The 23830-nt window shown below is 40.7% G+C and overlaps 2 protein-coding genes across 5 annotated transcripts in view; one reads left to right on the top strand and one right to left on the bottom strand.

Annotated features, from left to right (window-relative positions):
* Window positions 1-23830, bottom strand: part of LOC118533873 (zinc finger and SCAN domain-containing protein 30) — a 508183-nt gene that overhangs the window by 328446 nt on the left and 155907 nt on the right. The gene's annotated exons all lie outside the window — the stretch shown is intronic.
* GALNT1 (polypeptide N-acetylgalactosaminyltransferase 1) overlaps window positions 1-23830 on the top strand; it is a 124730-nt gene that overhangs the window by 96399 nt on the left and 4501 nt on the right. For all 4 annotated transcript variants that reach the window (XM_078060427.1, XM_078060426.1, XM_078060424.1 and 1 more), the window contains 7 exons: window positions 2310-2517; window positions 8195-8365; window positions 10480-10597; window positions 12278-12458; window positions 13548-13687; window positions 20040-20138; window positions 20614-20748. In XM_078060427.1, coding sequence (XP_077916553.1) covers window positions 2310-2517; window positions 8195-8365; window positions 10480-10597; window positions 12278-12458; window positions 13548-13687; window positions 20040-20138; window positions 20614-20748 — 1052 coding nt within the window. The remainder of the gene's footprint in view (window positions 1-2309; window positions 2518-8194; window positions 8366-10479; window positions 10598-12277; window positions 12459-13547; window positions 13688-20039; window positions 20139-20613; window positions 20749-23830) is intronic.

Here is a 23830-nt window from a genome sequence, read left to right as displayed (position 1 = left end):
TTTATAGAATTAGCCCTGGGTCATAATTCTATATCCTCTGTTAGGAAGACACCTATTTCTTAGCCTTATTGCATGAAGGCCACGAAGATGTGGAACAAAGATGCCAAGAAAATTTGTGGAATGGCAACTTTTTTGAGCTGCCAGACCAGAGAATCATGCATTTTTCATTTTATTTATAGACAGGACAGAGTATTTTAACTTTCAAAGACGTGGGACTTGGGAATTAGATTGCTTTGATTCTTAAGAAGACTTTAAGCTGTCTGATATTTTTGGGAAAGCTTATTGGGAGACATCTTGCATATGACACACCCAACCTCAACCGGTCTGAAGCACTAGAATATATCCCACACCCTGTCACGTGGGAGTCCATCAAACTCTGGACGTAAAGTAATTTAAATTTGTGTCAGCTCAGGTGATTCCATGCTCCTGAATTGTTCTCTCTCTAGTTCCCTTCTAGGATTTCTTATTGTGGATGAAAAGATGAGCTTTGAAGTCAGGCAGACCTGGGTTTGAATCTTGGATCCACCCCTTAACAAGCTGTGTCACTTTGATCAGTTCATTTTAGATTCTGAGCCTTGGATTTCTGTGTCTAAAATATGTGTAATGACAGTCTCCTAGCATTGCCGTTGTCAGGATTAAATGATATAGAGTAGGTAAAGAGCCTGGCATTGTGCTAAACAGACAGAAAATGATAGCTACTATGTAAAATCTTGCTCTTCTCCAGGATTGGCATTCCCCTCACCTTTTTATTCAGAATGGAGTTCTATCTCTCTGACCCTGAGATTTGGTTCATAAAATCACAGTGGTGACCCAGTAGGAGTTCTACTCCAGATATTTTACAGATACTGTTTTTAGCCCAAATTAATTAGGAAATACATTAGCAGAACTGGAAACAATCAGTATTCTGGTATGGTGGGGTCCATAGACCTTTCTCTTTCAAATTTTCATATCCTGATTATTTCATTATTAAGTCATTCTGGTCTCACCAGTTCAAGCGGGCAAGAACCATGTCACTCCTATTTGTCTTTCTCTCTGCACTACATAGGAAGCCATTTGGATTCCCATGGTTAGTATTTAAGGAGCCCCTTAATACATAACACCGTGCTCTCTGGGACCTTCCCCTTATGAGAGTTCTATGGGACAGTCTTAGGAGTCCCAGCAGTTGTCAAGTTTTTCCTCCCCTAGAGAGGAGGAAAATCTATCCTGTTGGGACTAGTTGGAAGGACATTTGACCATACCACCCTCAATAGCTTCTCTAGCAGAAATTCCACAAACTAATCTGAGCTGAAAAATTCTTTCTCTTTGCTTTGAGGAAGCTGAGCCTTTCCTGCTTTTTAAAGAATTTTTTTTTTTTTTTTAAGATTTTGTTTATTTATTTGACAGAGAGACACAGTGAGAGAGGGAACACAAGCAGGGGGAGTGGGAGAGGGAGAAGCAGGCTTCCTGCGGAGCAGAGAGCTGCGATGTGGGGCTCGATCCCAGGACCCTGGGATCATGACCTGAGCCAAAGGCAGACACTTAACGACTGAGCCACCCAGGTGCCCCCTTTCCTGGTTTTTAAAATCAGATATGTACTTTGGAGGCAAGACTTCCTTGGCTTAGAGACATAACCTCTATCTGAACACTCCAGGATTTCACGCAACCACTGGTTTCACACAACCACTTCCTCTCCCTTTCCTTTTTCCCCCTTTTCCTTCAGTTGCGCTTCCCTCTTGAGACTTTTGTGACTTAGACCTACTTGTCTGCTAAGGAACTCTCTTTGGTCCAGCATTTACCTTCTGAGCTTGACCTCACTCCCTGCCTCCTGATAGAAGAAATACATGGTCAGAGACTGTGGTAGTCAATAAGACAGTTGGTTTAGGGTTGGATTTTGAAGAAATCCCACAATTGTCTGAATTCTAACAGCTGTTGCATATTCTGTTTCTTCTGTCTATTGAGGTCTGGATTTAATGCTCTTGAACTACTTTCTTTCTACTCCTGATCCTTAAGCATGATTAGAAAAAGAAGTGAGCTGACAGAGTTGCTTAGGGAACCATGGTGACATGTCTGTCTTTGATTGAGCCTGAGCCCAAAGGCTTCCTCCTAATTCTTCATGTAATAAGGTAGAGGCAACTCTAGGACATGCTCTCAGGAAATAAAAAGGCTCCCTGTAGTGAAATGGGTTTGTGAGTCAGGGAGCTTCACTAAAAGTGCTCAGTAAATAGGTGGTGAATGAATATTGCACGTCAGAAAAAAAATTGCTTTACATCTGGGAAGCACCAGGTCAGTCTTTTCATGTTATTTTTTGCTTTGTGTTGTGAATTTTTCAGACTTTTTAAAAAGACCACTAGAGAGTTACGTGAAAAAATTAAAAGTACCAGTTCATGTAATTCGAATGGAACAACGTTCTGGATTGATCAGAGCTAGATTAAAAGGAGCTGCTGTGTCTAAAGGCCAAGTGATCACCTTCTTAGATGCTCACTGTGAATGTACAGTGGGATGGCTGGAGCCTCTCTTAGCAAGGATCAAACATGACAGGTAATTTTCTGAAGTCTATAAATTTGTTTTCAGTATGTTTGTTGTAAATTGTGTGATAAGCTGAAAAATTCTGAATATATAAATGCAAAAATAATTTCCTCTGAAGTTTCCTTTAAAATACCCACAAAGAACTCTCTAAACTAAAAGGGAAGACAACCGTGAAGAAATGTTTGTAGTCTTGTTGGTGATGCTGGATTAGGAAGTATGTTGTTCAGATGTATACCTTATGGTCTGTTTACTAAATGGGAGCAGAACAGAAGACAATGACCTCAGGAAAGGTAGGATAAAACCCTTTATTGTCCCTGCTGTCTAAGGCTAAGACTGGGGCAGGCAAGTCATCTCATCCCTGTCTCTTTCCTTACTGGGACACTAGCCCTCAGCTTGTTGCATGGCAAGAAGAAGGAAGTGGGGAGATACACAGTGCATCTTAAAGTGCTTCATTGTATATGGAAAAGCACTCTAATCTCTGATGATACAGGAAGAGCAGTGGGAGCAATGCATGCATTTTTCAGAGAATTACCTGCTGCTGGTCTCTGGTATAGTTCTTGAGTATCTGGAGAGAAGCTAACGTCCATCTGCTAGACTTAACATTAGTTGAATTTCTTCTTGTCATTGCAGTTTGAACTAGAGGCTGTCTGTGTCAACTTAACATTCAGGTTTAGATTTTAGCAAGGTAAACTTGTGCTAGTCAAGTGAAGCATGGCAAAAGCCACTGCATCTGTTCTGTTTTCTAGCAAATACTGGGACTACATCTCGCCCTTTGAAAGATGAATGAGTAGGGAAAACAAGCATTGGGGCAATGAGAAGGTACAGCAGCTTTAGGAAGGAGAACACTGCCTGAAGACGGAAGAGAATATCTCTGTAAATTGTTTTCTATGAGTAGTACATGACTGATTTGGGAAATCCTGGCTTGCATAAGACCACTAATAAGCAGGAGTCTGGACCCAGGGAGAGAAAGCAGCAGTGTGAGGAAATGGCAGAAATGAAAGGGGGGATTGACTAAAATGACAACCTCAATTTCCAGTTTGGGCTGTATGGTAGATTAGGTGTCCTGAGTAACGTTTCCAACTGAAAGAGCTTAAATGCTGGATAAATTGTATAACACATTTTTAAATGCATCACTGAGCTGGCACTGAAGTCCAAAGTTTTGCAAACGTCAAAACAAAGTGGGACAAGTGAGTGGTTCAAACACTAAAACCAGCTCTCACTTGGAGAGTTTCTGCCAAACTTAGAGGACACAGAGCCTCTCTGCCTTGATAGACAAATGGACGGGAAGATAGGAGACCGGGTCTAGGCCCTGCCTGAGGCTGGAAAATTAATAGCAAACACCTGTGTAAAGCTAGGATCTTGTACCTCTGTGTGAGAATGAGAAATAAATCCTACCACACCAAAGAAAACTTGCCTGTTTCAGCCTTGCAATGGGGTGGTAATAGGGAAACAAATCTCTCCTAAGAATTTGTAAACAATATAGAAAAGGAGGGAAGCCAACTCAGCTCTTTATGAGACTAATATAACTTTGATATCAAAGCCAGAAAAGAAATACATGGAAAATTACCCAAACCCACTCATGAACACTAACACAAAAAATTTCATAATACCAGAAAATTGAGTCCACTGGGAGGAGAAAATAATTATATAATATATATACTTTACATATTGTATATATATATATTTTAAGATGTTATGTATTTATTTGAGAGAGAGGGTGAGAGAGAGCAAGCAAGAGAGCAAACGTGAGCACTAGCGGGGGAAGCAGCAGAAGGAGAGGGAGAAGCAGACTCCCGACTGAGCAGGGGCCCGATGCCCGATGCGGGGCTCGATGCGGGGCTCGATCCCAGGACCCTGGGATCATGACCTGAGCCGAAGGCAGATGCTTAACTGACTGAAGCCACCCAGGTGCCCCAATATATTTTTATTTTTATGTGAAAAATATGTAAAAGAACATATGACTAATTGGTTTAGTTTAATAATACAACACCTGTTCACATAATACATCCTCATTAACATTTCTAAAACTATGATTAAAACCCTATCATTAAAAATCAGTCATCACTTCAATAGATAAAAAACGTGTTCACTTGTGATTAAAATGAACATCCATTTATGATTAAAAGTACTTAATGTTATACGCAAACAATGAATCATGGAACACTACATCAAAAACTAATGATGTAATGTATGGTGATTAACATAACATAATAAAATTTAAAAAAAAAGAAAAAAAATACTTAGTGAACTATTACAGAATGGAAATTTACTAATCTGAATAAGGATGGCTTTTTTAAAAAGACTTAGCTATGGGGCGCCTGGGTGGCTCAGTCGTTAAGCATCTGCCTTCGGCTCAGGTCATGGTCCCAGGGTCCTGGGATCGAGCCCCGCATCAGGCTCCCTGCTCCGCGGGAAGCCTGCTTCTCCCTCTCCCACTCCCCCCTGCTTGTGTTCCCTCTCTCGCTGTGTCTCTGTCAAATAAATAAAATCTTAAAAAAGAAAAATAAAAAAGCCTTAGCTAGCAAACATCATATTAATAGAGAAAGGTTGATTTTTTTTTTTTTTTTTTTTTTTTTGAGAGAGAGAGAAAGTACATGTAGGTGAGAGGGAGAGAGAATCTTAAGCAGGCTCCATGCGCAGAGCCTGATACAGGGCTCGATCTCATAACCCTGAGATCATGACCTGAGCTGAAATCAAGAGTCAAACGCTTAACTGACTAAGCCACCCAGCCCCACCCGGAAATATTTTCTAAAAGATATAGAACATCCTTATGATGCCCTGAATTACTACTGTTAGTATTATTAGAAACCTTAAGTTTTACAGTAATACAAGAAATAAAGGGTATAAGGATTAGAAAGGAAAAAAAGTGCTGTCAATTGCAGAATGAGTTCTTAATGGAAAAAAAGAATCTTACACAAAATAGTAGAGATAATAATTTAGCAGTGTTGCCAGATATAAGATCTTTATAGAAAAACCTTCTCCACACCAGCAAGGAATAGTTAGAAAATATAATTAAAAAGAAAAAAAGAAGTGATCCCATTTATAATAGCAATGGAAATCAAAAGCTATAATTTTAACAAAATATGCATAGGGGCGCCTGGGTGGCTAAGTCGGTTGGGTGTCTGACTTTGGCTCAGGTCATGATCTCAGAGTTCGGGGATCGATTCCCACATCGGGCTCTATGCTCAGTGGGGAGTCTGCTTGTCCCTCTCCCTCTGCCTTCCCACCCCTGTGCTCACAGGCTCTCTCAAATAAATAAATATTTTTAAAAATGTATAAAATAGAACACTTTTGAAATTTACTAGAAGATAATCTAAGGAGAGAGGAGGATAATATTCATGGACAGAAAAGTAAAAATAACAGTTCTCCCCACATTGATCTATAAATTCAGTGCATTTCCAGTTGGAATCTCAACAGAATGTTCTTGGAGAAACTGGCTGATTCTGTTATGTAGAAATGCATATTTTTTTTAAAAAATAGCTAAGATACCCTTGAAGAAGAGTCACGTACAACAGGGCTGGCACTATCAGATACCAAGATTTATTTTGAGGCTATCTTAATTGTGGCAGTGATCTATTGATGCAGGAATTCACAGATAGACTAGTGAAACAATAATGCTAGAAACCATCCCATGTTTATATGGAAACTTGACTTATGACAGAGAAGGCATTGATAATTACAGCAGAGGAAAAAAAGATGGGGCACCTGGGTGGCTCAGTCGTTAAGCGGCTGCCTTCAGCTCAGGTCATGATCCCAGGGTCCTGGGATCGAGCCCCGCATTGGCCTCCCTGCTCGGTGGGAAGCCTGCTTCACCCTCTCCCACTCCCCCTGCTCGTGTTCCCTCTCTTGCTGTGTCTCTCTCTGTCAAATAAATAAATAAAATCTTTAAAAAAAAAAAAAAAAGACAAGACCATCAAGTAGTGCTGGAATAATTAGTTATCTATAAGGAAAATAAATGAAGTTGGACACTTACTGTATATCATACCAAAATCAATTCCATAAGGATTAAAGACTTAAATATGAAAAGCAAAAATATAATTCTTTTTAAGACAGCATCGGAGACTGTCTTTGTGATTTTGGAGTAGGGAAAGATTTCTTAAATAAGACAGGAAAGATGGGGATGGTGCGGCTGTTACATGCTCTAGAATGTGGCTGCCAGGCACTGTAAGTAGTGCACCTTTCCTGGGAAGGAGCTGTAGTCATGTGGACGTTTTTTCAGGTTTATAAAAAATATCACAATACCAATTGAAAAAAAATTTTTTTAAGATTTTATTTATTTATTTGACAGAGAGTTAGCACAAGTAGGCAGAGCGGCAGGGAGAGGGAGAAGCAAGCTCTCTGCTGAGCAAGGAGCCCGATGTGGGACCCGATCCCAGGACCCTGGGATCATGACCTGAGCCAAAGGCAGACACTTAACCGACTGAGCCACCCAGGTGCCCCCCCAATTGAAAAAAATTTTAAATATCTGGGGAAATCAGACAATTTGTATGAACACATACAAACCTGCAGGGAAAATATCCTTTTTTCTTTTTTTTAAAGATTTTATTTATTTATTTGACAGAGACAAGCGAGAGAGGGAACACAAGCAGGGGGAGTGGAAGAGAGAGAAGCAGGCTTCCCGCTGAGCAGGGAGCCCGATGCGGGGCTGGATCCCAGGACCCTGGGATCATGACCTGAGCTGAAGGCAGATGCTTAAGGACTGAGCCACCCAGGCACCCTGGAAAATATCCTTTCTAATAACTAGAAAATAAAAATTTTTTAATTGTAAGATACTATTTAACATTATCATATTGGCAAAAAATACAAGAAAATAGCGTCCAAAGTTGGTAGCATTATAATATAGAAGCTGCAGGGAGAAATACATACTTATACATATGTATATGGAAAGTGGTAAAGATTAGTGTTACAGAAAAAGTTCTTTCCATTAATGCAGTAAACCCATTCCTATCTTAAAAGCACAATACTGGTTATGTGAACTTTTCACTTAGTATGTTATTTTATCTTTTATTTTTTTGAATAAAAAGATTTTTTTTTATTATTATGTTCCATTAGCCAGCATACAGCACATCATTAGCTTTTGATGTAGTATTCAATGATTCATTAGTTGCGTATAACACCCAGTGCTCATAGTTTTAGTAGCAAAAAACTGTAAGGAATACAAATATCTAAGAGTTTATTAAGAGAACTATTACCTTAAAATGATTAAATATGTAATCATTTAAAAGTATTATTTTTGAAAGCTAGAAATATTTGGAGTGTTTTTACATGTGGCAAATACGTAAAAGTATGAATGAAAAAGGGATGGAAGGTTATCAACAGTTGCGAGTGTGATAAATAATTATGCTAACTTGAGGGCGCCTGGGTGTCCCAGTCGGTTAAGCATCCGACTGTTGGGTTCAGCTTGGGCTGTGAGAATGAGCCTGGCATCGTGCTCAGCTCAGAGTCCGCTTAAGGCTCTCTCTCCCTCTCCCGTGGTCCCTCTCCCTCTCTCTCTCAAATAAATAAATCTTTAAAAAAAAAAATTATGCTAACTTAGTAGGATATAGCAGGAAATTTTTCCACCATTGCTTTTAATATTATAGAATGTATTTTTATTTAAAAAGCACTTAGCATATAGTTATAATCTAGTTGTTATGCTATGCCTCAAAAAGGAAAGTGAAGATTTTTTCATTTGCTTTTATAATTTTAGGAAAACAGTGGTCTGTCCTATCATTGATGTGATCAGCGATGATACTTTTGAGTACATGGCAGGCTCTGATATGACCTATGGTGGCTTTAACTGGAAGCTCAATTTCCGCTGGTATCCAGTTCCCCAAAGAGAGATGGACCGAAGGAAAGGTGATCGGACTCTTCCGGTCAGGTAACTACTTTGTCATACATTTTCCCTAAAATGTTATCGACAGGGAACAGTGGAGCTTTGGGAATTATATCAAAAGGATTCTAAGTGTATTTTGAGAGACATGAGGTATTTGTGTACCGTACATATATGTAGTTAAAAGCCACACATATATTATTATTTTAAAGGGGGTTTTCTCTTCTGATCCATTAATAAAATTGGGATTTTTCATTTATATAAATCTAGTGCACCTGAAAAGTGATGGTAACGTGCATATGTTCTTTCATTCCTGTATGAACAACATTTTGCAAATCTGTCAGATTTGTGCTTTCAGTTGTTAAGGATAATAATATTTAACTTTAAATTCAACTATCCCTTAATTAATTGTAAGTGTAAGTGTAATGTGAAAATATTACCTAAAAGTGGGTCGTAGCACCAAAATACAAGCTTGTAAATTCAGACTTGTACCATCTGGATGGTAGTTACTGACTGATGAGGTTAGAAAAGCTTGTCTCAGATATAAAAATAACCAGAATTGACAGAAGTATAAAAAAAGATTTCCGTGAACACATTCTGATTTTTCCTCTGTTTTATACTTGGTCATCTATAGATTTTTTTTTCAGAAAGGGATAAGAATCTTGATGCTGTTCAGAACCTTGAAATTGAGACCGTGAGTCTCAGCGCCATCCGGGGATTTGTTGGGGCAGCCTCAGCTTGCTGCCTCTGTAGTGACAGAGAGCCCTTCAGAGCCAGGCCTCAGCTTCCTCCCCTCCCGGGCTTCTCAGGCCTGCTTTCCCTTGCACTCGGGTCCCATTCTGGCAAAGCTGAGGAGAATTTCATTAATTCTATGCTGAGTCCTTTCCTATAGCAAAGGTACTTTTCCACTCTTCTGCTGACAGTTCAAACAACCATCTAAATCAGGAGTTCCTAAACATTTCGTAGACGGTGGGCTTCTTTGAAAAATCTGATAAAAGCTAGGAGTCTTCTCTAATAGGGGGAAAACACACATGTGCAAACAGAGGATTGAGCATACACTTCTAGGAAATGTAGAGATTTCTCAAAACCTAGGTCAAGAAACCCTGGTACTAAATGGTCATTCTGGGTGTTGGCCTGTTTCCTCTGACTTCTAACATAGTAGACTTCCATTTTTTTTCTCTTCTAAAATCAAAGTACGTCCTAACTTTTATTTGGATACGACTGTACTGGAAAGGCAAATGTGCCATACTCCAAAAGCATGGAATCCGTGTGTTCTTAGGGCATGGGATCAGAGGTGACAGTTCATCCTAAAATGTGATCACCATAGTCTCCTCTGTCCCTGGAACTTAATTATTTTCTTCTAGTTGGAGTCCATTTTTCTCCATATTCATCCTTCATGGAAATCAAATGGTTGACTGGTATTCATTTATTTCAGTCATCCTCCATTATCATTTCTCTGCTTAATTCCACCTCTTTGCACCCACTCTACATTCCTGGCCATGTTCTGATGAATTGGGCCCTTCTTCTGCAGAGAACGTACCATTCTTGGTCAGGCTGACAGTCCCTTTAAGAGTGACTGAGTGTATTCTCTACTTCCTCTCCTTTCCTGAAAGGTTCTGTTAGGTATAGGAAAAGGACCTCATGGTTTTCATCCCATGTAATCTACCTCTTTGCAATATTTGCCTGACTTTAGAACCTGGTATGTTAGAGTTGCTAACGTGAATCTAGTTGGTTATATAGTCAATATAGTTGGTTAATATAGTCAGTGTAGTTGCCAGGAATTATGGGAAGATACCCAGTCAGATGGAGAGATATATGACAACCAGCTTCAATTTAAGGAGTTTCAGATGGAAGCTTAGTCAGGACCTGAGGACCAAGAAAGGTACTGAAAACAGAAGAGGCCTTGGGATGGGGCAGAGAAGGCTCTCGGGCACAAGCTGTGACAGAGGGTGGTAGGTCCAACAGTCAGCATGTCTGAAGACCAAATAGTGTAACAGAAAAACAGAAAGTCCTTAGGTCCCTGTAAGAGTTTCTGAAGAGTGTGAGGATAAGCATTTATTCTCTAGTTATGAACAGTTAATGAGACTACTTTTAAAAACAAAAACTGATTGTAAATTTTAAATTCTTAAAATTAACAGTATAGTATTATGATTGAATTTCAGAACACCTACAATGGCAGGAGGCCTTTTTTCAATAGACAGAGATTACTTTCAGGAAATTGGAACATATGATGCTGGAATGGATATTTGGGGAGGAGAAAACCTAGAAATTTCCTTTAGGGTAAGTTCCCTTTGAAAAAAATAATCTTTTATTTAACCTTAAATATAGATATGCTTTAATTATTCATATTCTGTATCTCTAAATAAAAATTGAATTTAGTATGAGTTTCGTCAGACTTCAGAACCTCAGTTCCTAAAAAATTTCATGTTACTATTAAGGGTTCCTTATAAACTATATTTTAAACAAATCAGTGATCTTAATAGTTAAACTATAAAACTTACACAAGATTCCCTAGTTGTTTTGAATTTCTGTTGTTTTCAAGGAAGTAATTCATGCTCTAAAAATAAAAAACAATATGTAGTTTCTATATGCTACTATGGTACTCAACTGCCAAAAACCTAATTTCACTTTCTGTAATATGCTTTGTCCTTCTGTTGTGAAAATTATTCTCTCTTATATAAAACCTGGTCACTTTACTGGCTTTACATTTTTTAATAGAAAAAGGCAAAAGAATTCCGGAATTGCTCTAACTTAATTTAACCCAATCAACCTTAATATAAAACTCTTAAGCATTTCACATGCACTAAAATCAACATGTTAAGTGACACTGCGTATTTCTGAAAATAATCAACCTGAGACACATAGCTTATAGTGGAAACCACATTGAACTGCATTGTAATCTAAACCAGCTCACTTTGTTCCTAGTGGATCACTTTGCTCTCTTATAAGAGGAGAGGTTTGGACTCTAGCTCACTTGGAAATCCTCTCCAGCTGTATCACTTTGTGATCCTGGGAGAACTTTAAAGTAGAGACACTGAATATTTAACAAAATCAAAACTTCTCAAAATCTGTTTTAATTGTAAATAACAGATTTTTATCTTACAGAAACATGCATTTTGAAAGGAGCAGAAGGATAATTTTATTAAACTAAGAATGTGAACCCGAACTTGATGATCCCTCTTTTACCCTTTTTTTGGTTTTTATTCTTATGAAGATGACAGAGTATGCTGTCACTGTCCCAGTGAATAACTCATGAGAGATCCAGTTTAGATTTCTAGGGTCTGTTTAATGTACAGTCTATGACAAGTTTGGAAAAGGAGGAACAGATAGGACTCTGGCTGAATACTCCATGCCGAAAGTTTTTTGACTATGAACCATGCATATACTACACACAAAATTTAAACTTGAATTTAAAATTAAACTTTGGGGCACCTGGGTGGCTCAGTCGGTTAAGTGTGTCTGCCTTCGGCTCAACTCATGATTCCAGGGTCCTGGGATCGAGCCCCATGTCGGGCTCCCTGATGCTCAGCATGGAGTCTGCTTCTCCCTGTCCCTCTGCCCTTCCCCCAGCTCGTGCTCTCACTCTCAAACAAATAAAACCTTTAAAAACAATTAAAATTTAAACTTAATTCAAATTTGAACTTACGATCTTTTTATGAGTCCTGGCCTGTAGTTAGAAAAATACTGTTCCGGACCTCCTATCTTTTCTGCATTTAGCCTTTAACCTATCTTTGCTGAATTTAACCTTCAACTTCTGGTTTGATCAGAACCAAAAATTACAGAAAAGTATGCTTCTGAGGAAGTGCCGGTTTTGTGATCGTATAGCAGGAGCTCCACTGTATGTATGGTCATGATTCTGTGAAATTTTAACTATGAACATCCATAGATGTGAACAGTTTTTTTGTTTTTTTTTTTAAACCATCAGGGTCTTAATATGGTCTTCTTTGCTATTGTTTTCAGATTTGGCAATGTGGAGGAACTTTAGAGATTGTCACCTGCTCACATGTTGGACATGTGTTTCGGAAAGCCACACCTTACACGTTTCCAGGAGGCACAGGACAGATTATCAATAAAAATAACAGACGACTTGCAGAAGTGTGGATGGATGAGTTCAAGAATTTCTTCTATATTATTTCTCCAGGTTAGCATTTTGCATTAGAAATACAAGACTAGAACTTTCTTGTCCCTGATCTGATGCATCTGAGAAGAGGTAAGAAGGGGGTAGAAGAGCTTTGAGAAGAGGCAAAGCACCAACTTCACAGGGTTGTCGTAAGGAAGAAATGAAATCACACACAGTGTACAGAGTGCTTAGCACTGTGCTGCTATGTTATTAACAATAAGTTGTCCAGGCCAGTATTGCAGACATTACTGTCAGCCCAGGTGTTACCAGTGTTCTGTTTTATTTTTAACCTAATTGTAATGTGTAACATTCACATGAAAATTCGAGTCCCTCAGGGCCAGTGCAGAGCACTGTAGCAGGCCTCAAGGGACTTCAGTCCAGGAACTTCTCTGCCATTCAGGGTTTTGTGGGAACATTTGTTCCATCAGCTAGAAGTCTTCCTGACATTGTTAGCATTCCAGCCTCGTTTTTCATTACAATACCGTCAAGTTGCAGTTCACACACCAGTGACTTGTGTGAGAGAAACTGACTGGAAACAGTTGCTCTGCTTAATATTTGGGCAAAAGAGATCATGATTCTGGTTTTTGCCTTCACATATGTGAAACTTTTCTGATCCTATGAAAACTTAACGTTTGTGTGTAATATTGCTAGTGTTGTATTTCATTCTCACATAAATTTAATTTTTCGGGGCACCTGGGTGGCTCAATCGGTTGAGCATCTGCCTGCAGCTCAGGTCATGATCCCAGCATCCTGGGATCGAGCCCCGCATCGGGCTCCCTGTTCAGCGGGCAGTCTTCTTCTCCCTCTCCCTCTGCTGCTTCCCCTGCTTGTGCTCACGTGTTCTCTCTCTCTCTCTCTCTCTCTGACAAATAAATAAATAAAATCTGTAAAAAAAAAATTTAATTTTTCTTTGAAAGAATAAAACACATATAAATATATTTCCTTGGTTTTTATTTGCACAATGGATTCATGGCATATCACTTACGTAGTCACACATCACCAAAATGGTACCACTTTTCCCATTTGCCTGGCTTATTAAATGCAGTATTTAAATAGAAATGTTACCTAATAGAACACGAATAATTCAGAGTCAATTATTTCTTTCAACAGGTGTTACAAAGGTAGATTATGGAGATATATCATCAAGACTTGGTCTAAGACATAAACTACAATGCAAACCTTTCTCTTGGTACCTAGAGAATATTTATCCTGATTCCCAGATTCCACGTCACTATTTCTCTTTGGGAGAGGTAAAATATATATATTCTGTGTGGTTATTTATGTTCTCATTCATCAAAAACAGTAGAGGTTAAACATCCAACAAGGGAATCCCTTCATACTAAAATTATATAACCTCAAGTGTGAGGAAGTTCTTATCAGTTAACATCTTGTTAATTTTTCATCATGTTATAGTTTATTAAAATAAGAATGCTCCACCCCTAACCTTTCAGAGTTGGACTCTTGTTTCAATATTTTAGTGTCTTCAGCAGACTTCTTAACAAACTGACCCATTTAGTTGAAAGCATATATTCCTAAAGATAATGTCCTGGTGTTAATTAACCTGATTGAAAGAAGTAAAGATAAATTGTAAAGAACTGACAAGGAAAGTTGAAAAACCATATATAATATAAGTCATAGCAGCAAATGATATGTGTGGACAAGGCCACACCCAGGCCCTATCCCAGGATGGAATCTTCCTGATGCTCAGGAAAAGTAACCCTCCACTCCATAGGAGGCTGTCACTTGTACAGTCTTTCCATGCATTCAACAAATATTAGAGTATCTACTATGTGATAGATACTATTTTACATACAAGGAATACAGCAGTGAATAAAGTCTCTGCTCTCGCAAGCCTTACAGTCTGTGGAGGAAGCCAGGTTCTGAAAGTACACAGTATAGCAGGCAGTGCGAAAGGCAAAGGAGAATGAGAATGGCTGGCGGGCTTGAGTCTTGGTGCTGTTTGTGTTGGGGCAGTTGAAAAAGGGCCCTTGTAGGAGTTTTGATTTTTTATTTTTTTAAGATTTTTTTAATTTATTTGTCAGAGAGAGAGAGCATAAGCAGGGGGAGCAGCAGAGGGAGAGGGAGAAGCAGGCTCCTCACTGAGCAGGGAGCCCGATGTGGGACTCGATCCCAGGACCCTGGGATCATGACCTGAGCCGAAGGCAGACGCTTAACGACTGAGCCACCCAGGCGTCCCGGAGTTTTGATTTTTGAGCAGAGATTTAAAGAAGTGAATGAGCAAGCCATATGAATTCCTGGGGAAAGAGCATTCCGGGCACAGGGAAGAACAAGTACAAAGGCCCTAAGACAAGAGTGTACTTAGCACGTTCCAGAAACAGCAGAGGCCAGTTGTCTGGAATGGGGTGAACAGGGGTGGGGGGGGTAGTAGAAGATGAGGTCGAGACATACCGAGGGTCAAATAACATAGAGCTGGTAGGCCACAGTAAGCACATTGGGTTTTATTCTGAGTAGGATGGGAAGCCAGAGAGAGACAAACCTTCATTGGGAAAGGATCAGATTGCTATGTGAGGACAGGAGTAGAGCTGGAGTGTTGGTGAAAGGAAAGGGTAGTGAAGGACTGTGTTAAGATTTTCACCTGAGAAGCTGAGACAGGGAAGTTGACAGATGGGAAGGCTTGTAGAAGAGGTGCAGGGGCACTCACTGGTGCAGTTTGGGACATATTAAATTGGATCCAGGTAAAGATACAGGGTAGGTCGTTGCATTTACAAATGTGCTGTCTGGATGAGAGATTGGGGATGGAGATCTAAAGTTAGGGATTATCAATATAGAAAACAAAACTGCATGAGATCACCTTGGGAAGAGCAAGTGTAGATGGAGAAGAAGGGGGAGGACTGAGGACCAAGCCATAGAAAACTTAACAATTTAGAATTTATGAAATGAGAGGGAATTAGCCAGAAAGATTTAGAAAGAGTGACCACTGAAATAGGAGAACCAAGAGAATGGTGTCCCAGAGACTAAGTGAAAGATGTGTTTCAGGAAAGAAGTGGTTGGCTATTGAGAAAAGACTAGTACAGAGAACTGGCTAAGGACTGGCAAGGGAGAAGTCAGTAGGCTCCATCTCACTGTGTCAAAAGGGTTCCCATGGAGATTGGTAGGGACAAAATCCCTGATGGCTTCAAGGAAGAAGAGGAAGTGGAGAGATCATGAGCGTGGCAAGTCTTGGAAGAAATTTTGTTTAAAGGAGAGCAGAGAAATGGTTGGTAGCTGAAGGGGAATATGGAGGTAAAGGAAGGGTTGTTTTTGTTTGCTAAAAAAGAGCCGTTGATTGTAGGAGTCCTGTTTAGTAGATGGTCATGGTGGGGGACGGGATGAGAAGACATGGCATCCATTGAAATAGGAAGGCAAGTGTTAAGGTCAGTTGTTGATTTGAGGGTAGAAGTAGGTAGTTTGTAGTGGAAGTATGAGGAAGCTCTTCTCAGATTCTTCTGTTTCCTTATTGAACAGAAGATCATCAGTTGAAAGTCAAGAGAGGGTATTGATGTTGGGGATGTCTGGGGAATGAGGAAGAGATGTAAAGTAGAATAGGGTGTCGGAGAGCAAGTACGTCACAGAGGGGAGCCTGGTGACAGATAGTGGTGAGTCGGGAGTGAAACCATTCAGCCCATGAGCACAGGCTACCGTTTGACCATTGTATCCTTTGGGTAAATAACCTGGTAGTGCAATTGCTGGATCATAAGATAGTTCTATTTTTAACTTTTTGAGGAACCTCCATACTGTTCTCCAGAGTGGCTACACCAGTTTGCATTTCCACCAGCGTTGTAAGAGGGTTCCACTTTCTCCACATCCTCGCCAACACCCATTTCTTGTGTTAATTTTAGCCATTCTGACAGGTGCGAGGTGGTATCTCATCGTGGTTTTGATTTTTATTTCTCTGATGATGAGTGATGTTGAGCATCTTTTCATGTGTCTGTTAGCCATCTGGATGTCTTCTTTGGAAAAGTGTCTATTCATGTCTTCTGCCCATTTCTTAACTAGATTATTTTTTGGGTGTTGAGTATGATTAGTTCTTTATAGATTTTTGGATACTAACCCTTTTTCAGATATGTCATTTGCAAGTACCTTCTCTGATTCCATAGGCTACCTTTTAGTTGTGTTGATTGTTTCCTTCGCCGTGCAGAAGCTTTTTATCTTGATGAAGTCCCAGTAGTTCATTTTTGCTTTTGTCTCCCTTGCCCCTGGCAACATGTCTAGTAAGAAGTTGCTACAACCAAAGTCAGAGAAGTTTCTGCCTGTGTTCTCCTCTAGGATTTTGATGGTTTCCTGCCTCACATTTAGGTCTTTCATCCATTTTGAATTTATTTTTGTGTGTGGTGTAAGAAAGTGGTCCGGTTTTCCCAACACCATTTTTTGAAGAGACTTTTTTCCATTGGATATTCTTTCCTGCTCTATCGAAGATTAGTTGACCATATAGTTGTGAGTATAAGTTGCCTATAGAATAGAGAATGAGTTGTTTTTTTCCCTTGAACTGACCCAATTTTGGATAACACCTAGGCATTGTTCGCTGGGCCAGAATACAGGTGTTTTTCAAAGAGCCACTTGTCTAACCCACAGTAGGTGATTGCCAAGGCAAGTTTGTTCTTTACCTGCCTCTTGCCAGCTGGTTTTCTATGAAAGGAGCAGATTTTACCGTCCGTGGCCTGCTTGTCACTGCCTTTTTAACAAAGCAGATGGTCTTAAGCTTGTTTGCCCTTAGTATCAGGCCACCCTATGCAGATTAAAGCTCTAACTTCTGGGTCTGGGGTCCTTCTTAAGCGCCCACCCTAGTGCAGCTGGGGATCTCGTGCTGGGATCATAGCTCCACTTGTGTGAGCTTTACTGTGCTAAAAATTGGAATTCAGCCTTTTGGGGATCTTTTGTCATACTTCAAAGGGTCTAGAGAAGCCTGAAATCACAGGATTTTAGAGTAGAAAGGGGAATGAGAGGTATGAATTTAGTCTCTGCCTTCACTAAGTCTGACTCTCATAGCTTCTATAGGACCTGGAACTGAGTAAATGTGTTTCATTGTGATATTTAATAACTGTTAGTCAAGGAGATAAATACTCTAAAAAACAACCACAGAAAGCAAATAAGTCAGACCTTTTGACAGCTTTGCCAGTCTTATGGACTAACCGATGGCTTCTCTAGGCAGATCTAATAACCCTAAGGTTTAGTGAGCATGAACTCTCTGTGTCAGGTGCTGGTCTGAGCGCCTTACAAACATTGACTCATTTTATTCTCACGTCAACACTGAGATACAGGTGCTGTTATCCGCACTTGACAGTAAGTCCATTGAGGCCACATCATCAGGTCACAGCCACCAAATGGAAGAGAGAGAATTTGAACATAGGCAGTATGGCTTGAGAGCTTATGCTCTTAACCATTAATACCCATACTCTTTCTCACATCCAACCAATATTTCTCCTATGGCAGAGAGGGGGGAAAATGAATCCAGATTCCATTATACTAGATTCCAAAAATCCTTTAATTGCCCACGTTGTTCCACCTGGTGGAGGTACCAAGGTTCTGGGGGAGACTGAGCAAAAACTAAGAAACCTCTGGGTTCCTGCTTGTTTCCCAGGAATGAGTGTGTTCACAGTTATTTTCACCTTCCAAGGTGAAAAATAATATTGTAGTGATAGCCACATACGTCTAAGTTGTTACTTCAGAAAGCAGTTGAAGAGTTGTGCAATGTGTGGATAAGGAAGAAAACCTGACCGTCCTCCTGGGCCTACTATGTGTCGGTTTCTGTTAGTCTTCTGCATGTGTTACCTCATTGAGAGCTCTCAGCAAACCTGAGAGAGACTGGTAACTCCTGGTACACAGATGAGAAACTGAGGTTCTTAGAGCCAGCTTTCCCAGTTACTGTGCTCTAAAGAATGCCTCCCAAGGTGCTTGGTTAGAAAGGCAGGGGATGGGGGAGGAGGGAGTAGATTTTGGGGCCAGAAATGTTTGGGAAATGCTGCTTTTTATATCTTACATCCTTCTCTACCACCAATCCCCACCCCTACCAAGAGTCACAGTATAGTAAACGGCTTTGAGAAGTCCTTCAGCAAAGAAACCTATTTAAATCTGTTTAATCTGGTAATTTTTAGACACATTCGATCACAAAACCCCTGTATAGTGGCGCATGTGTCAACACTTGGCTGGAAAATTTTGTTCAGATCGTGGTTCTGGAAATCACTGTCTTAGAGTGCTTAACCGGTCACAGTCTTGTAGCTAGTAATGCTAGAGTAAGGAGAGAAGCCCACGTCTGCGTGTCCCCTTACCCTAAGCTTTCACTCCTGCCCACCTGCCTCCACATACCTCAGAAGTGCAGCCCTTTCCCCGCCGACCACCACAGTTCAGATGTTGCTATGATCCAAGTAGAAAGCTTCCTATTTCCTATTTCCTCACCCATTGGCATTCTCACATTTGTACATGGTGCCTGTGACCGTTTTGGTCTGGCTCTGTAAGGAAAGGTGTGTTATTCAGACATAAATAAATCCTATAAAAAAGACCATTAGCCTGCTAACTTTCCTCCTTGAAATAATTTAGATCCCTTAAGATTAGATCCCCTAATTCCAGAAAGTATGAACCAGACATGGGCACTTCCATGAGTCTTTCACAGAGGGCTAAAGATATGAAAACTCGGCTTCGTTAACATGTGTGTATATTGTTTCCCATCATTGACAAGTAGTCCCTCTCAAACTGTGGAAGACTTTATCCTATGTGTCAGCATCTAGTCCTGCACATCCAGTGTGGTAGCTGCTTGCCACACGTGGCTATATTTAAATGAACTAAAAATTTGAAAGTCAGTTCCTCAGTCACACTAGCCACATATGTAGTGCTCAATAGCAAGAAGTAAAAGAAAAAAATATAATACTCAATAGCCACACATGGCTAGTAGCTACAGTATTGGATGGCGCAAGTACAGAACACTTCCATTGTCACGAAAGTTCTGCCAGACAGCGCTGGAGACATTAACACAAACAGCCAACACAGGAGGTTGTCTGCCTTGCTGTCATTCCACACATGTCTCCCTGCCCAGGCCCTAAGTTGAGGTATCCACATTTGCTTGTCAAACCCACTGTTTTAAAAACTTAAAACTACTGGATGCCCTCTGTAATCATCATTACTCTCAAATAATTTAGGTGCATTCTAAAACAACTTTCATAGGGAGGTACTAGATCAGATTTCCAAACCATCCCATCAGTAGTTATTTTCCTGCTATATTAAGGAGAACATTGGGATCCTATTTATGTTGAGGAGTATCTACTCCAATGATGAAGAGCTCCATTCTTCTCCTTCATCACGTCTTTTAGTTTAAGGGTCCCTGATAATGTTGAACCTCAGTTGTCATTACACATCCTGACGATTACCAAATATCTTACCCAACAAGAGGACATCTCTTATTTCTCTTTCCAAGACAGTCATCAAGATGGAACTTGGAATGTGGGGAAACTAGAAGGAATTGATAGCGCAGTGAGGCCACAGAGCATTCTGCTGTCAGTCTACACTGTGTGTATGTTTGTAGTAGAAAGTTTAGGTCGACTTTAATGTGCATACATATCTGTATGCTTGTCTAGTTTACCTCTAACTTCTATTTTCATTATTGCCCCATAGATAAGAAATGTGGAAACAAATCAGTGTCTAGATAACATGGCTAGAAAAGAGAATGAAAAAGTTGGAATTTTTAACTGTCATGGTATGGGAGGTAACCAGGTGAGTATTTTAGTAAAGCTTTAAAAGGAATAATTTTTGGATTTGTTTTATGTTCTGCCCCTTTTATCTCATTATGTCATTCAGGAAATATTTTCCTACCTATGAAGAGACAATAATAGAGATCTTTTAGGAGAAGGGAGCTTTCAATCTAATAGTTATTTTTAAGTGAAACATTTGTAAAAGGCTCCTTTGTGAGAACTGTATTTACATTGCTGTGCATGAGATTTACTTTGCCCTTTTTAGTCAAACAGATGACAGCCCTTGATAATACACTCAGTGTATACAGAGAACTCAAGGTCATTTTTTCTTTCCTCTGTGCAAAATTAGTGGTAGCTTTTCTGAGTCGTTTATTCTCCTACTACTACATTAATAAAGTTCAAAAATCACATATCTCGAGATACTGGGTTTTTTTTTTCTGCCAGATTATTGGCTGCTTTCTTTTAGTGTTAAAGCTTAATATGTGTGCCTCTTTCAGGTTTTCTCTTATACTGCCAACAAAGAAATTAGAACAGATGACCTTTGCTTGGATGTCTCCAAACTTAATGGCCCAGTCACAATGCTCAAATGCCACCACCTAAAAGGCAACCAACTTTGGGAATATGACCCAGTGGTAAGTTATTCAGTTGCATATAGGAATGAAATTAGGTGTGTTTTGTAGCTAGAAGAATGAATTCTTGTAGAGTTTGAATATGGATCAAATCGTTCTTACACTCTAAAAATGGACAGATGGGAAAAACAACCTAATAAAATAAACATGTTTTAATCTCCCCAATAATTGACCTTGCCTCCAGTCCCTGGTCCTTGCTACCACTGTAGCCACTCTTCCGTCTGTCTGTCCTCAAGCTCTGTCATCTAGTGTGGGAGAAATGGAGCCAGGAGTAGGCTGTTTAAATTACTGAAACACTTAAGTAAAAGGTGAGCTTTAAATAATGAAATTCTCTGGCTCATGATGATTTTTCTGTGACATATAACAAAACTTTTTATATTTATCTTTGCTTTCCTTTGGAACATCTCCCACTCACCATGCACTGTATGTTGTACTCACACAGAGGTGCATAAAAGTCAAAGCATCCCCAGTAAGTCTCTCTCCTGTGCCTTGTATCTGGCCTACCTCCCAACTGTGCTTTTGCTTTATAGTTCTGGAACTGGCTCCAGAATCTTCAGTAGGTCTTTCTCTGGTTCCTTTTGCTCTGCACATGCATTATTTTCTCTTTCACGTTAGGAAAGACTTCTCTTCCTACTTTCTGCATTTCATCGTGTGTTATACGACAGCAAGTGAGTGGCCGACATTCATTCATTCATTCTGGTTCTCCAGCCTTAGGTCCTGCCTCAGCCTGACATTACCAAAACAGCTCCTGGATGCAAAGCCAGGACCATTCCTGTCTCTTTTCCCCTAACTTCTTTATTAGCATTTACTGTTGCGAAACAGATGAGATTTTAAGAATTCTTTAATCCGTTGGCTTTAGATGCGCTACTGCTTAGTTTCTTCTCTTAGCTTTCCTTCTTCCTTCTGTCTGCTTGGATCACTCTGCTTCTTCATTCTGCCCCTTCCATGGAGATGTGCAAAGTTCTGATTTGGCTGTCTTTTCTCCCTGTACTGTATGATATGCAAACCCTGGTCTACTTTAATCCATCAACCCTGCTGTTCCTGGAACATACCCTGTACTTTCGCACCTACACTGAAGATCATACAGTTCCCTCTGCCTCTGACAAATCCTATTCCTTGATGGCCCAGCTTTGACATCACTTCCCTGAATCCCAGCCAGAAATCAGCTCCCTCTCTTCTAGTTATAATCCTCTCTGACCTCAGTCATGCTGAGCTGCTTTGTCCTTGTTTCTCTTCCAATCTTTTCTCCACTGTTAGACTGTTAGCTTCTAGAGGGCAGAGACTGTGCTTTATAAATCCTGGGTCTCCCTCCACACTGTCAAACTATGGTAAAAGTAATATTAAATATAACAGTAGTTCAGTATAATATTAGACTATTAGAAACGACCTGAATCACCTGTTCTGGGGTTTTTCCTGGGCACACGCTACTGCCGTCTCGGGTGTAGCTGCCCCAAGCACTGCAGGGTGTGTAGCATCTCTGACTTCAGACTCTAAATGCCAGCAGCACCCCACGGTTATTTTAAAAATGAGGGGCACCTGGGTGGTTCAGTCAGTTAAGTGTCTGACTCTTGATTGCAGCTCAGGTCATGATCTCAGGGCTGTGGGATTGAGCCCCGCGGGGGGGGGGGGGGGGCTCTGCACTCAGTGGGGAGTCTGCTTGCGATTCTCTCCCTCTGCCCCTCCCCCCCGGCTCATACTCTCTCTAAAATAAATCTTTAACAAGCCTCCCAATTGTATGTTCACTGAAAAGTGACAGTATATTACTTAGGAAAGGTAAAACCTGTTTATAGTAGCATGAACAAATAGGGGCTTACTCTTCTTACTAAGCCTGGAGGTAAGTGGCTGCTGGTGTAGAGATTCAGTGGCACAGTGGTGTCGGGCAGTCTGCTGCATGTTCCCGGCCTTTTCTTGTGGCCACAATGGCTGCTGCAGCTCTCACCCTCACCGCCACATCCCAACAGCAGGGGGGAGGAAGGGAAGAGGGGACATTGCACCCCCCCACCACGTTTTGCTCTTTATCAGGAAAGCCGGAGCTTTTCCTGGACCCCCCCTCTGCAGACTCCGCTATGTCTTATGGGCCAGAACTTCATCCCATCGTGACGCCCCCTCTGCCGGCTGAAAGGGAGGCTGGTTAAACAGGCAGTGTGTTGGAGGCAGGAGGTGGGAATGGCTAGTGGTAGCCTCTGTCTGAGCTACACGGTCCGCCGCATCTGTTATTCCAAAAGTAGATGTGTGGTTAGGAAGTTAAGGCGCTCAAGTGGCTTTAGGGGATTTAGAAAGAACCAGTTATGAGTGTAGGTTTTTTTTTTCCCCAGTCTTTTTTTATTATGTTAATCACCATACATCATTAGTTTTTGATGTAGTGTTCCAGGATTCATTGTTTGTGTAGAACACCCAGTGCTCCATTCAATACGTGCCCCCTTTAATACCCATCACCAGGCTAACCCATCCTCCCACCCCCCTCCCCTCTAGAACCCACGGTTTGTTTTTCAGAGTCCATCCTCTCTCATGGTTCGTCTCCCCTCCGATTTCCCCCCCTTCATTCTTACCCTCCTGCTATCATCTTCTTCCTCTTTTTTTTAACATATATTGTATATTTGTTTCAGAGGTACAGATCTGTGATTCAACAGTCTTACACAATTCACCATAGCACATACCCTCCCCAATGTCTATCACCCAGCCACCCCATCCCTCCCACCCCCCCACCCCCCCACCCACTCCAGCAACCCTCAGTTTGTTTCCTGAGATTAAGAATTCCTCATATCAGTGAGGTCATATGATACATGTCTTTCTCTGATTGACTTATTTCGCTCAGCATAACAATCCACGTCGTTGCAAATGGCATGATCTCTTTTTTTTTTAAAAAAAGATTTTATTCATTTATTTATTAGCGAGCGAGAGAGAACCAGCATGAGAGGGGAGAGGGTCAGAGGGAGAAGCAGGCTCCCCGCTGAGCCGGGAGCCCGATGTGGGACTCGATCCCAGGACCCTGGGATCATGACCTGAGCCAAAGGCAGTCGCTTAACCAACTGAGCCACCCAGGCGCCCGATCTCATTCCTTTTGATGGCTGCATAATATTCCATT

Source organism: Halichoerus grypus, chromosome 13, assembly GCF_964656455.1.
Source record: "Halichoerus grypus chromosome 13, mHalGry1.hap1.1, whole genome shotgun sequence".
Lineage (NCBI taxonomy): Eukaryota > Metazoa > Chordata > Mammalia > Carnivora > Phocidae > Halichoerus > Halichoerus grypus.
Note: the sequence above shows the minus strand (reverse complement) of the source record. Positions and strands in the feature narration are given on the sequence as shown.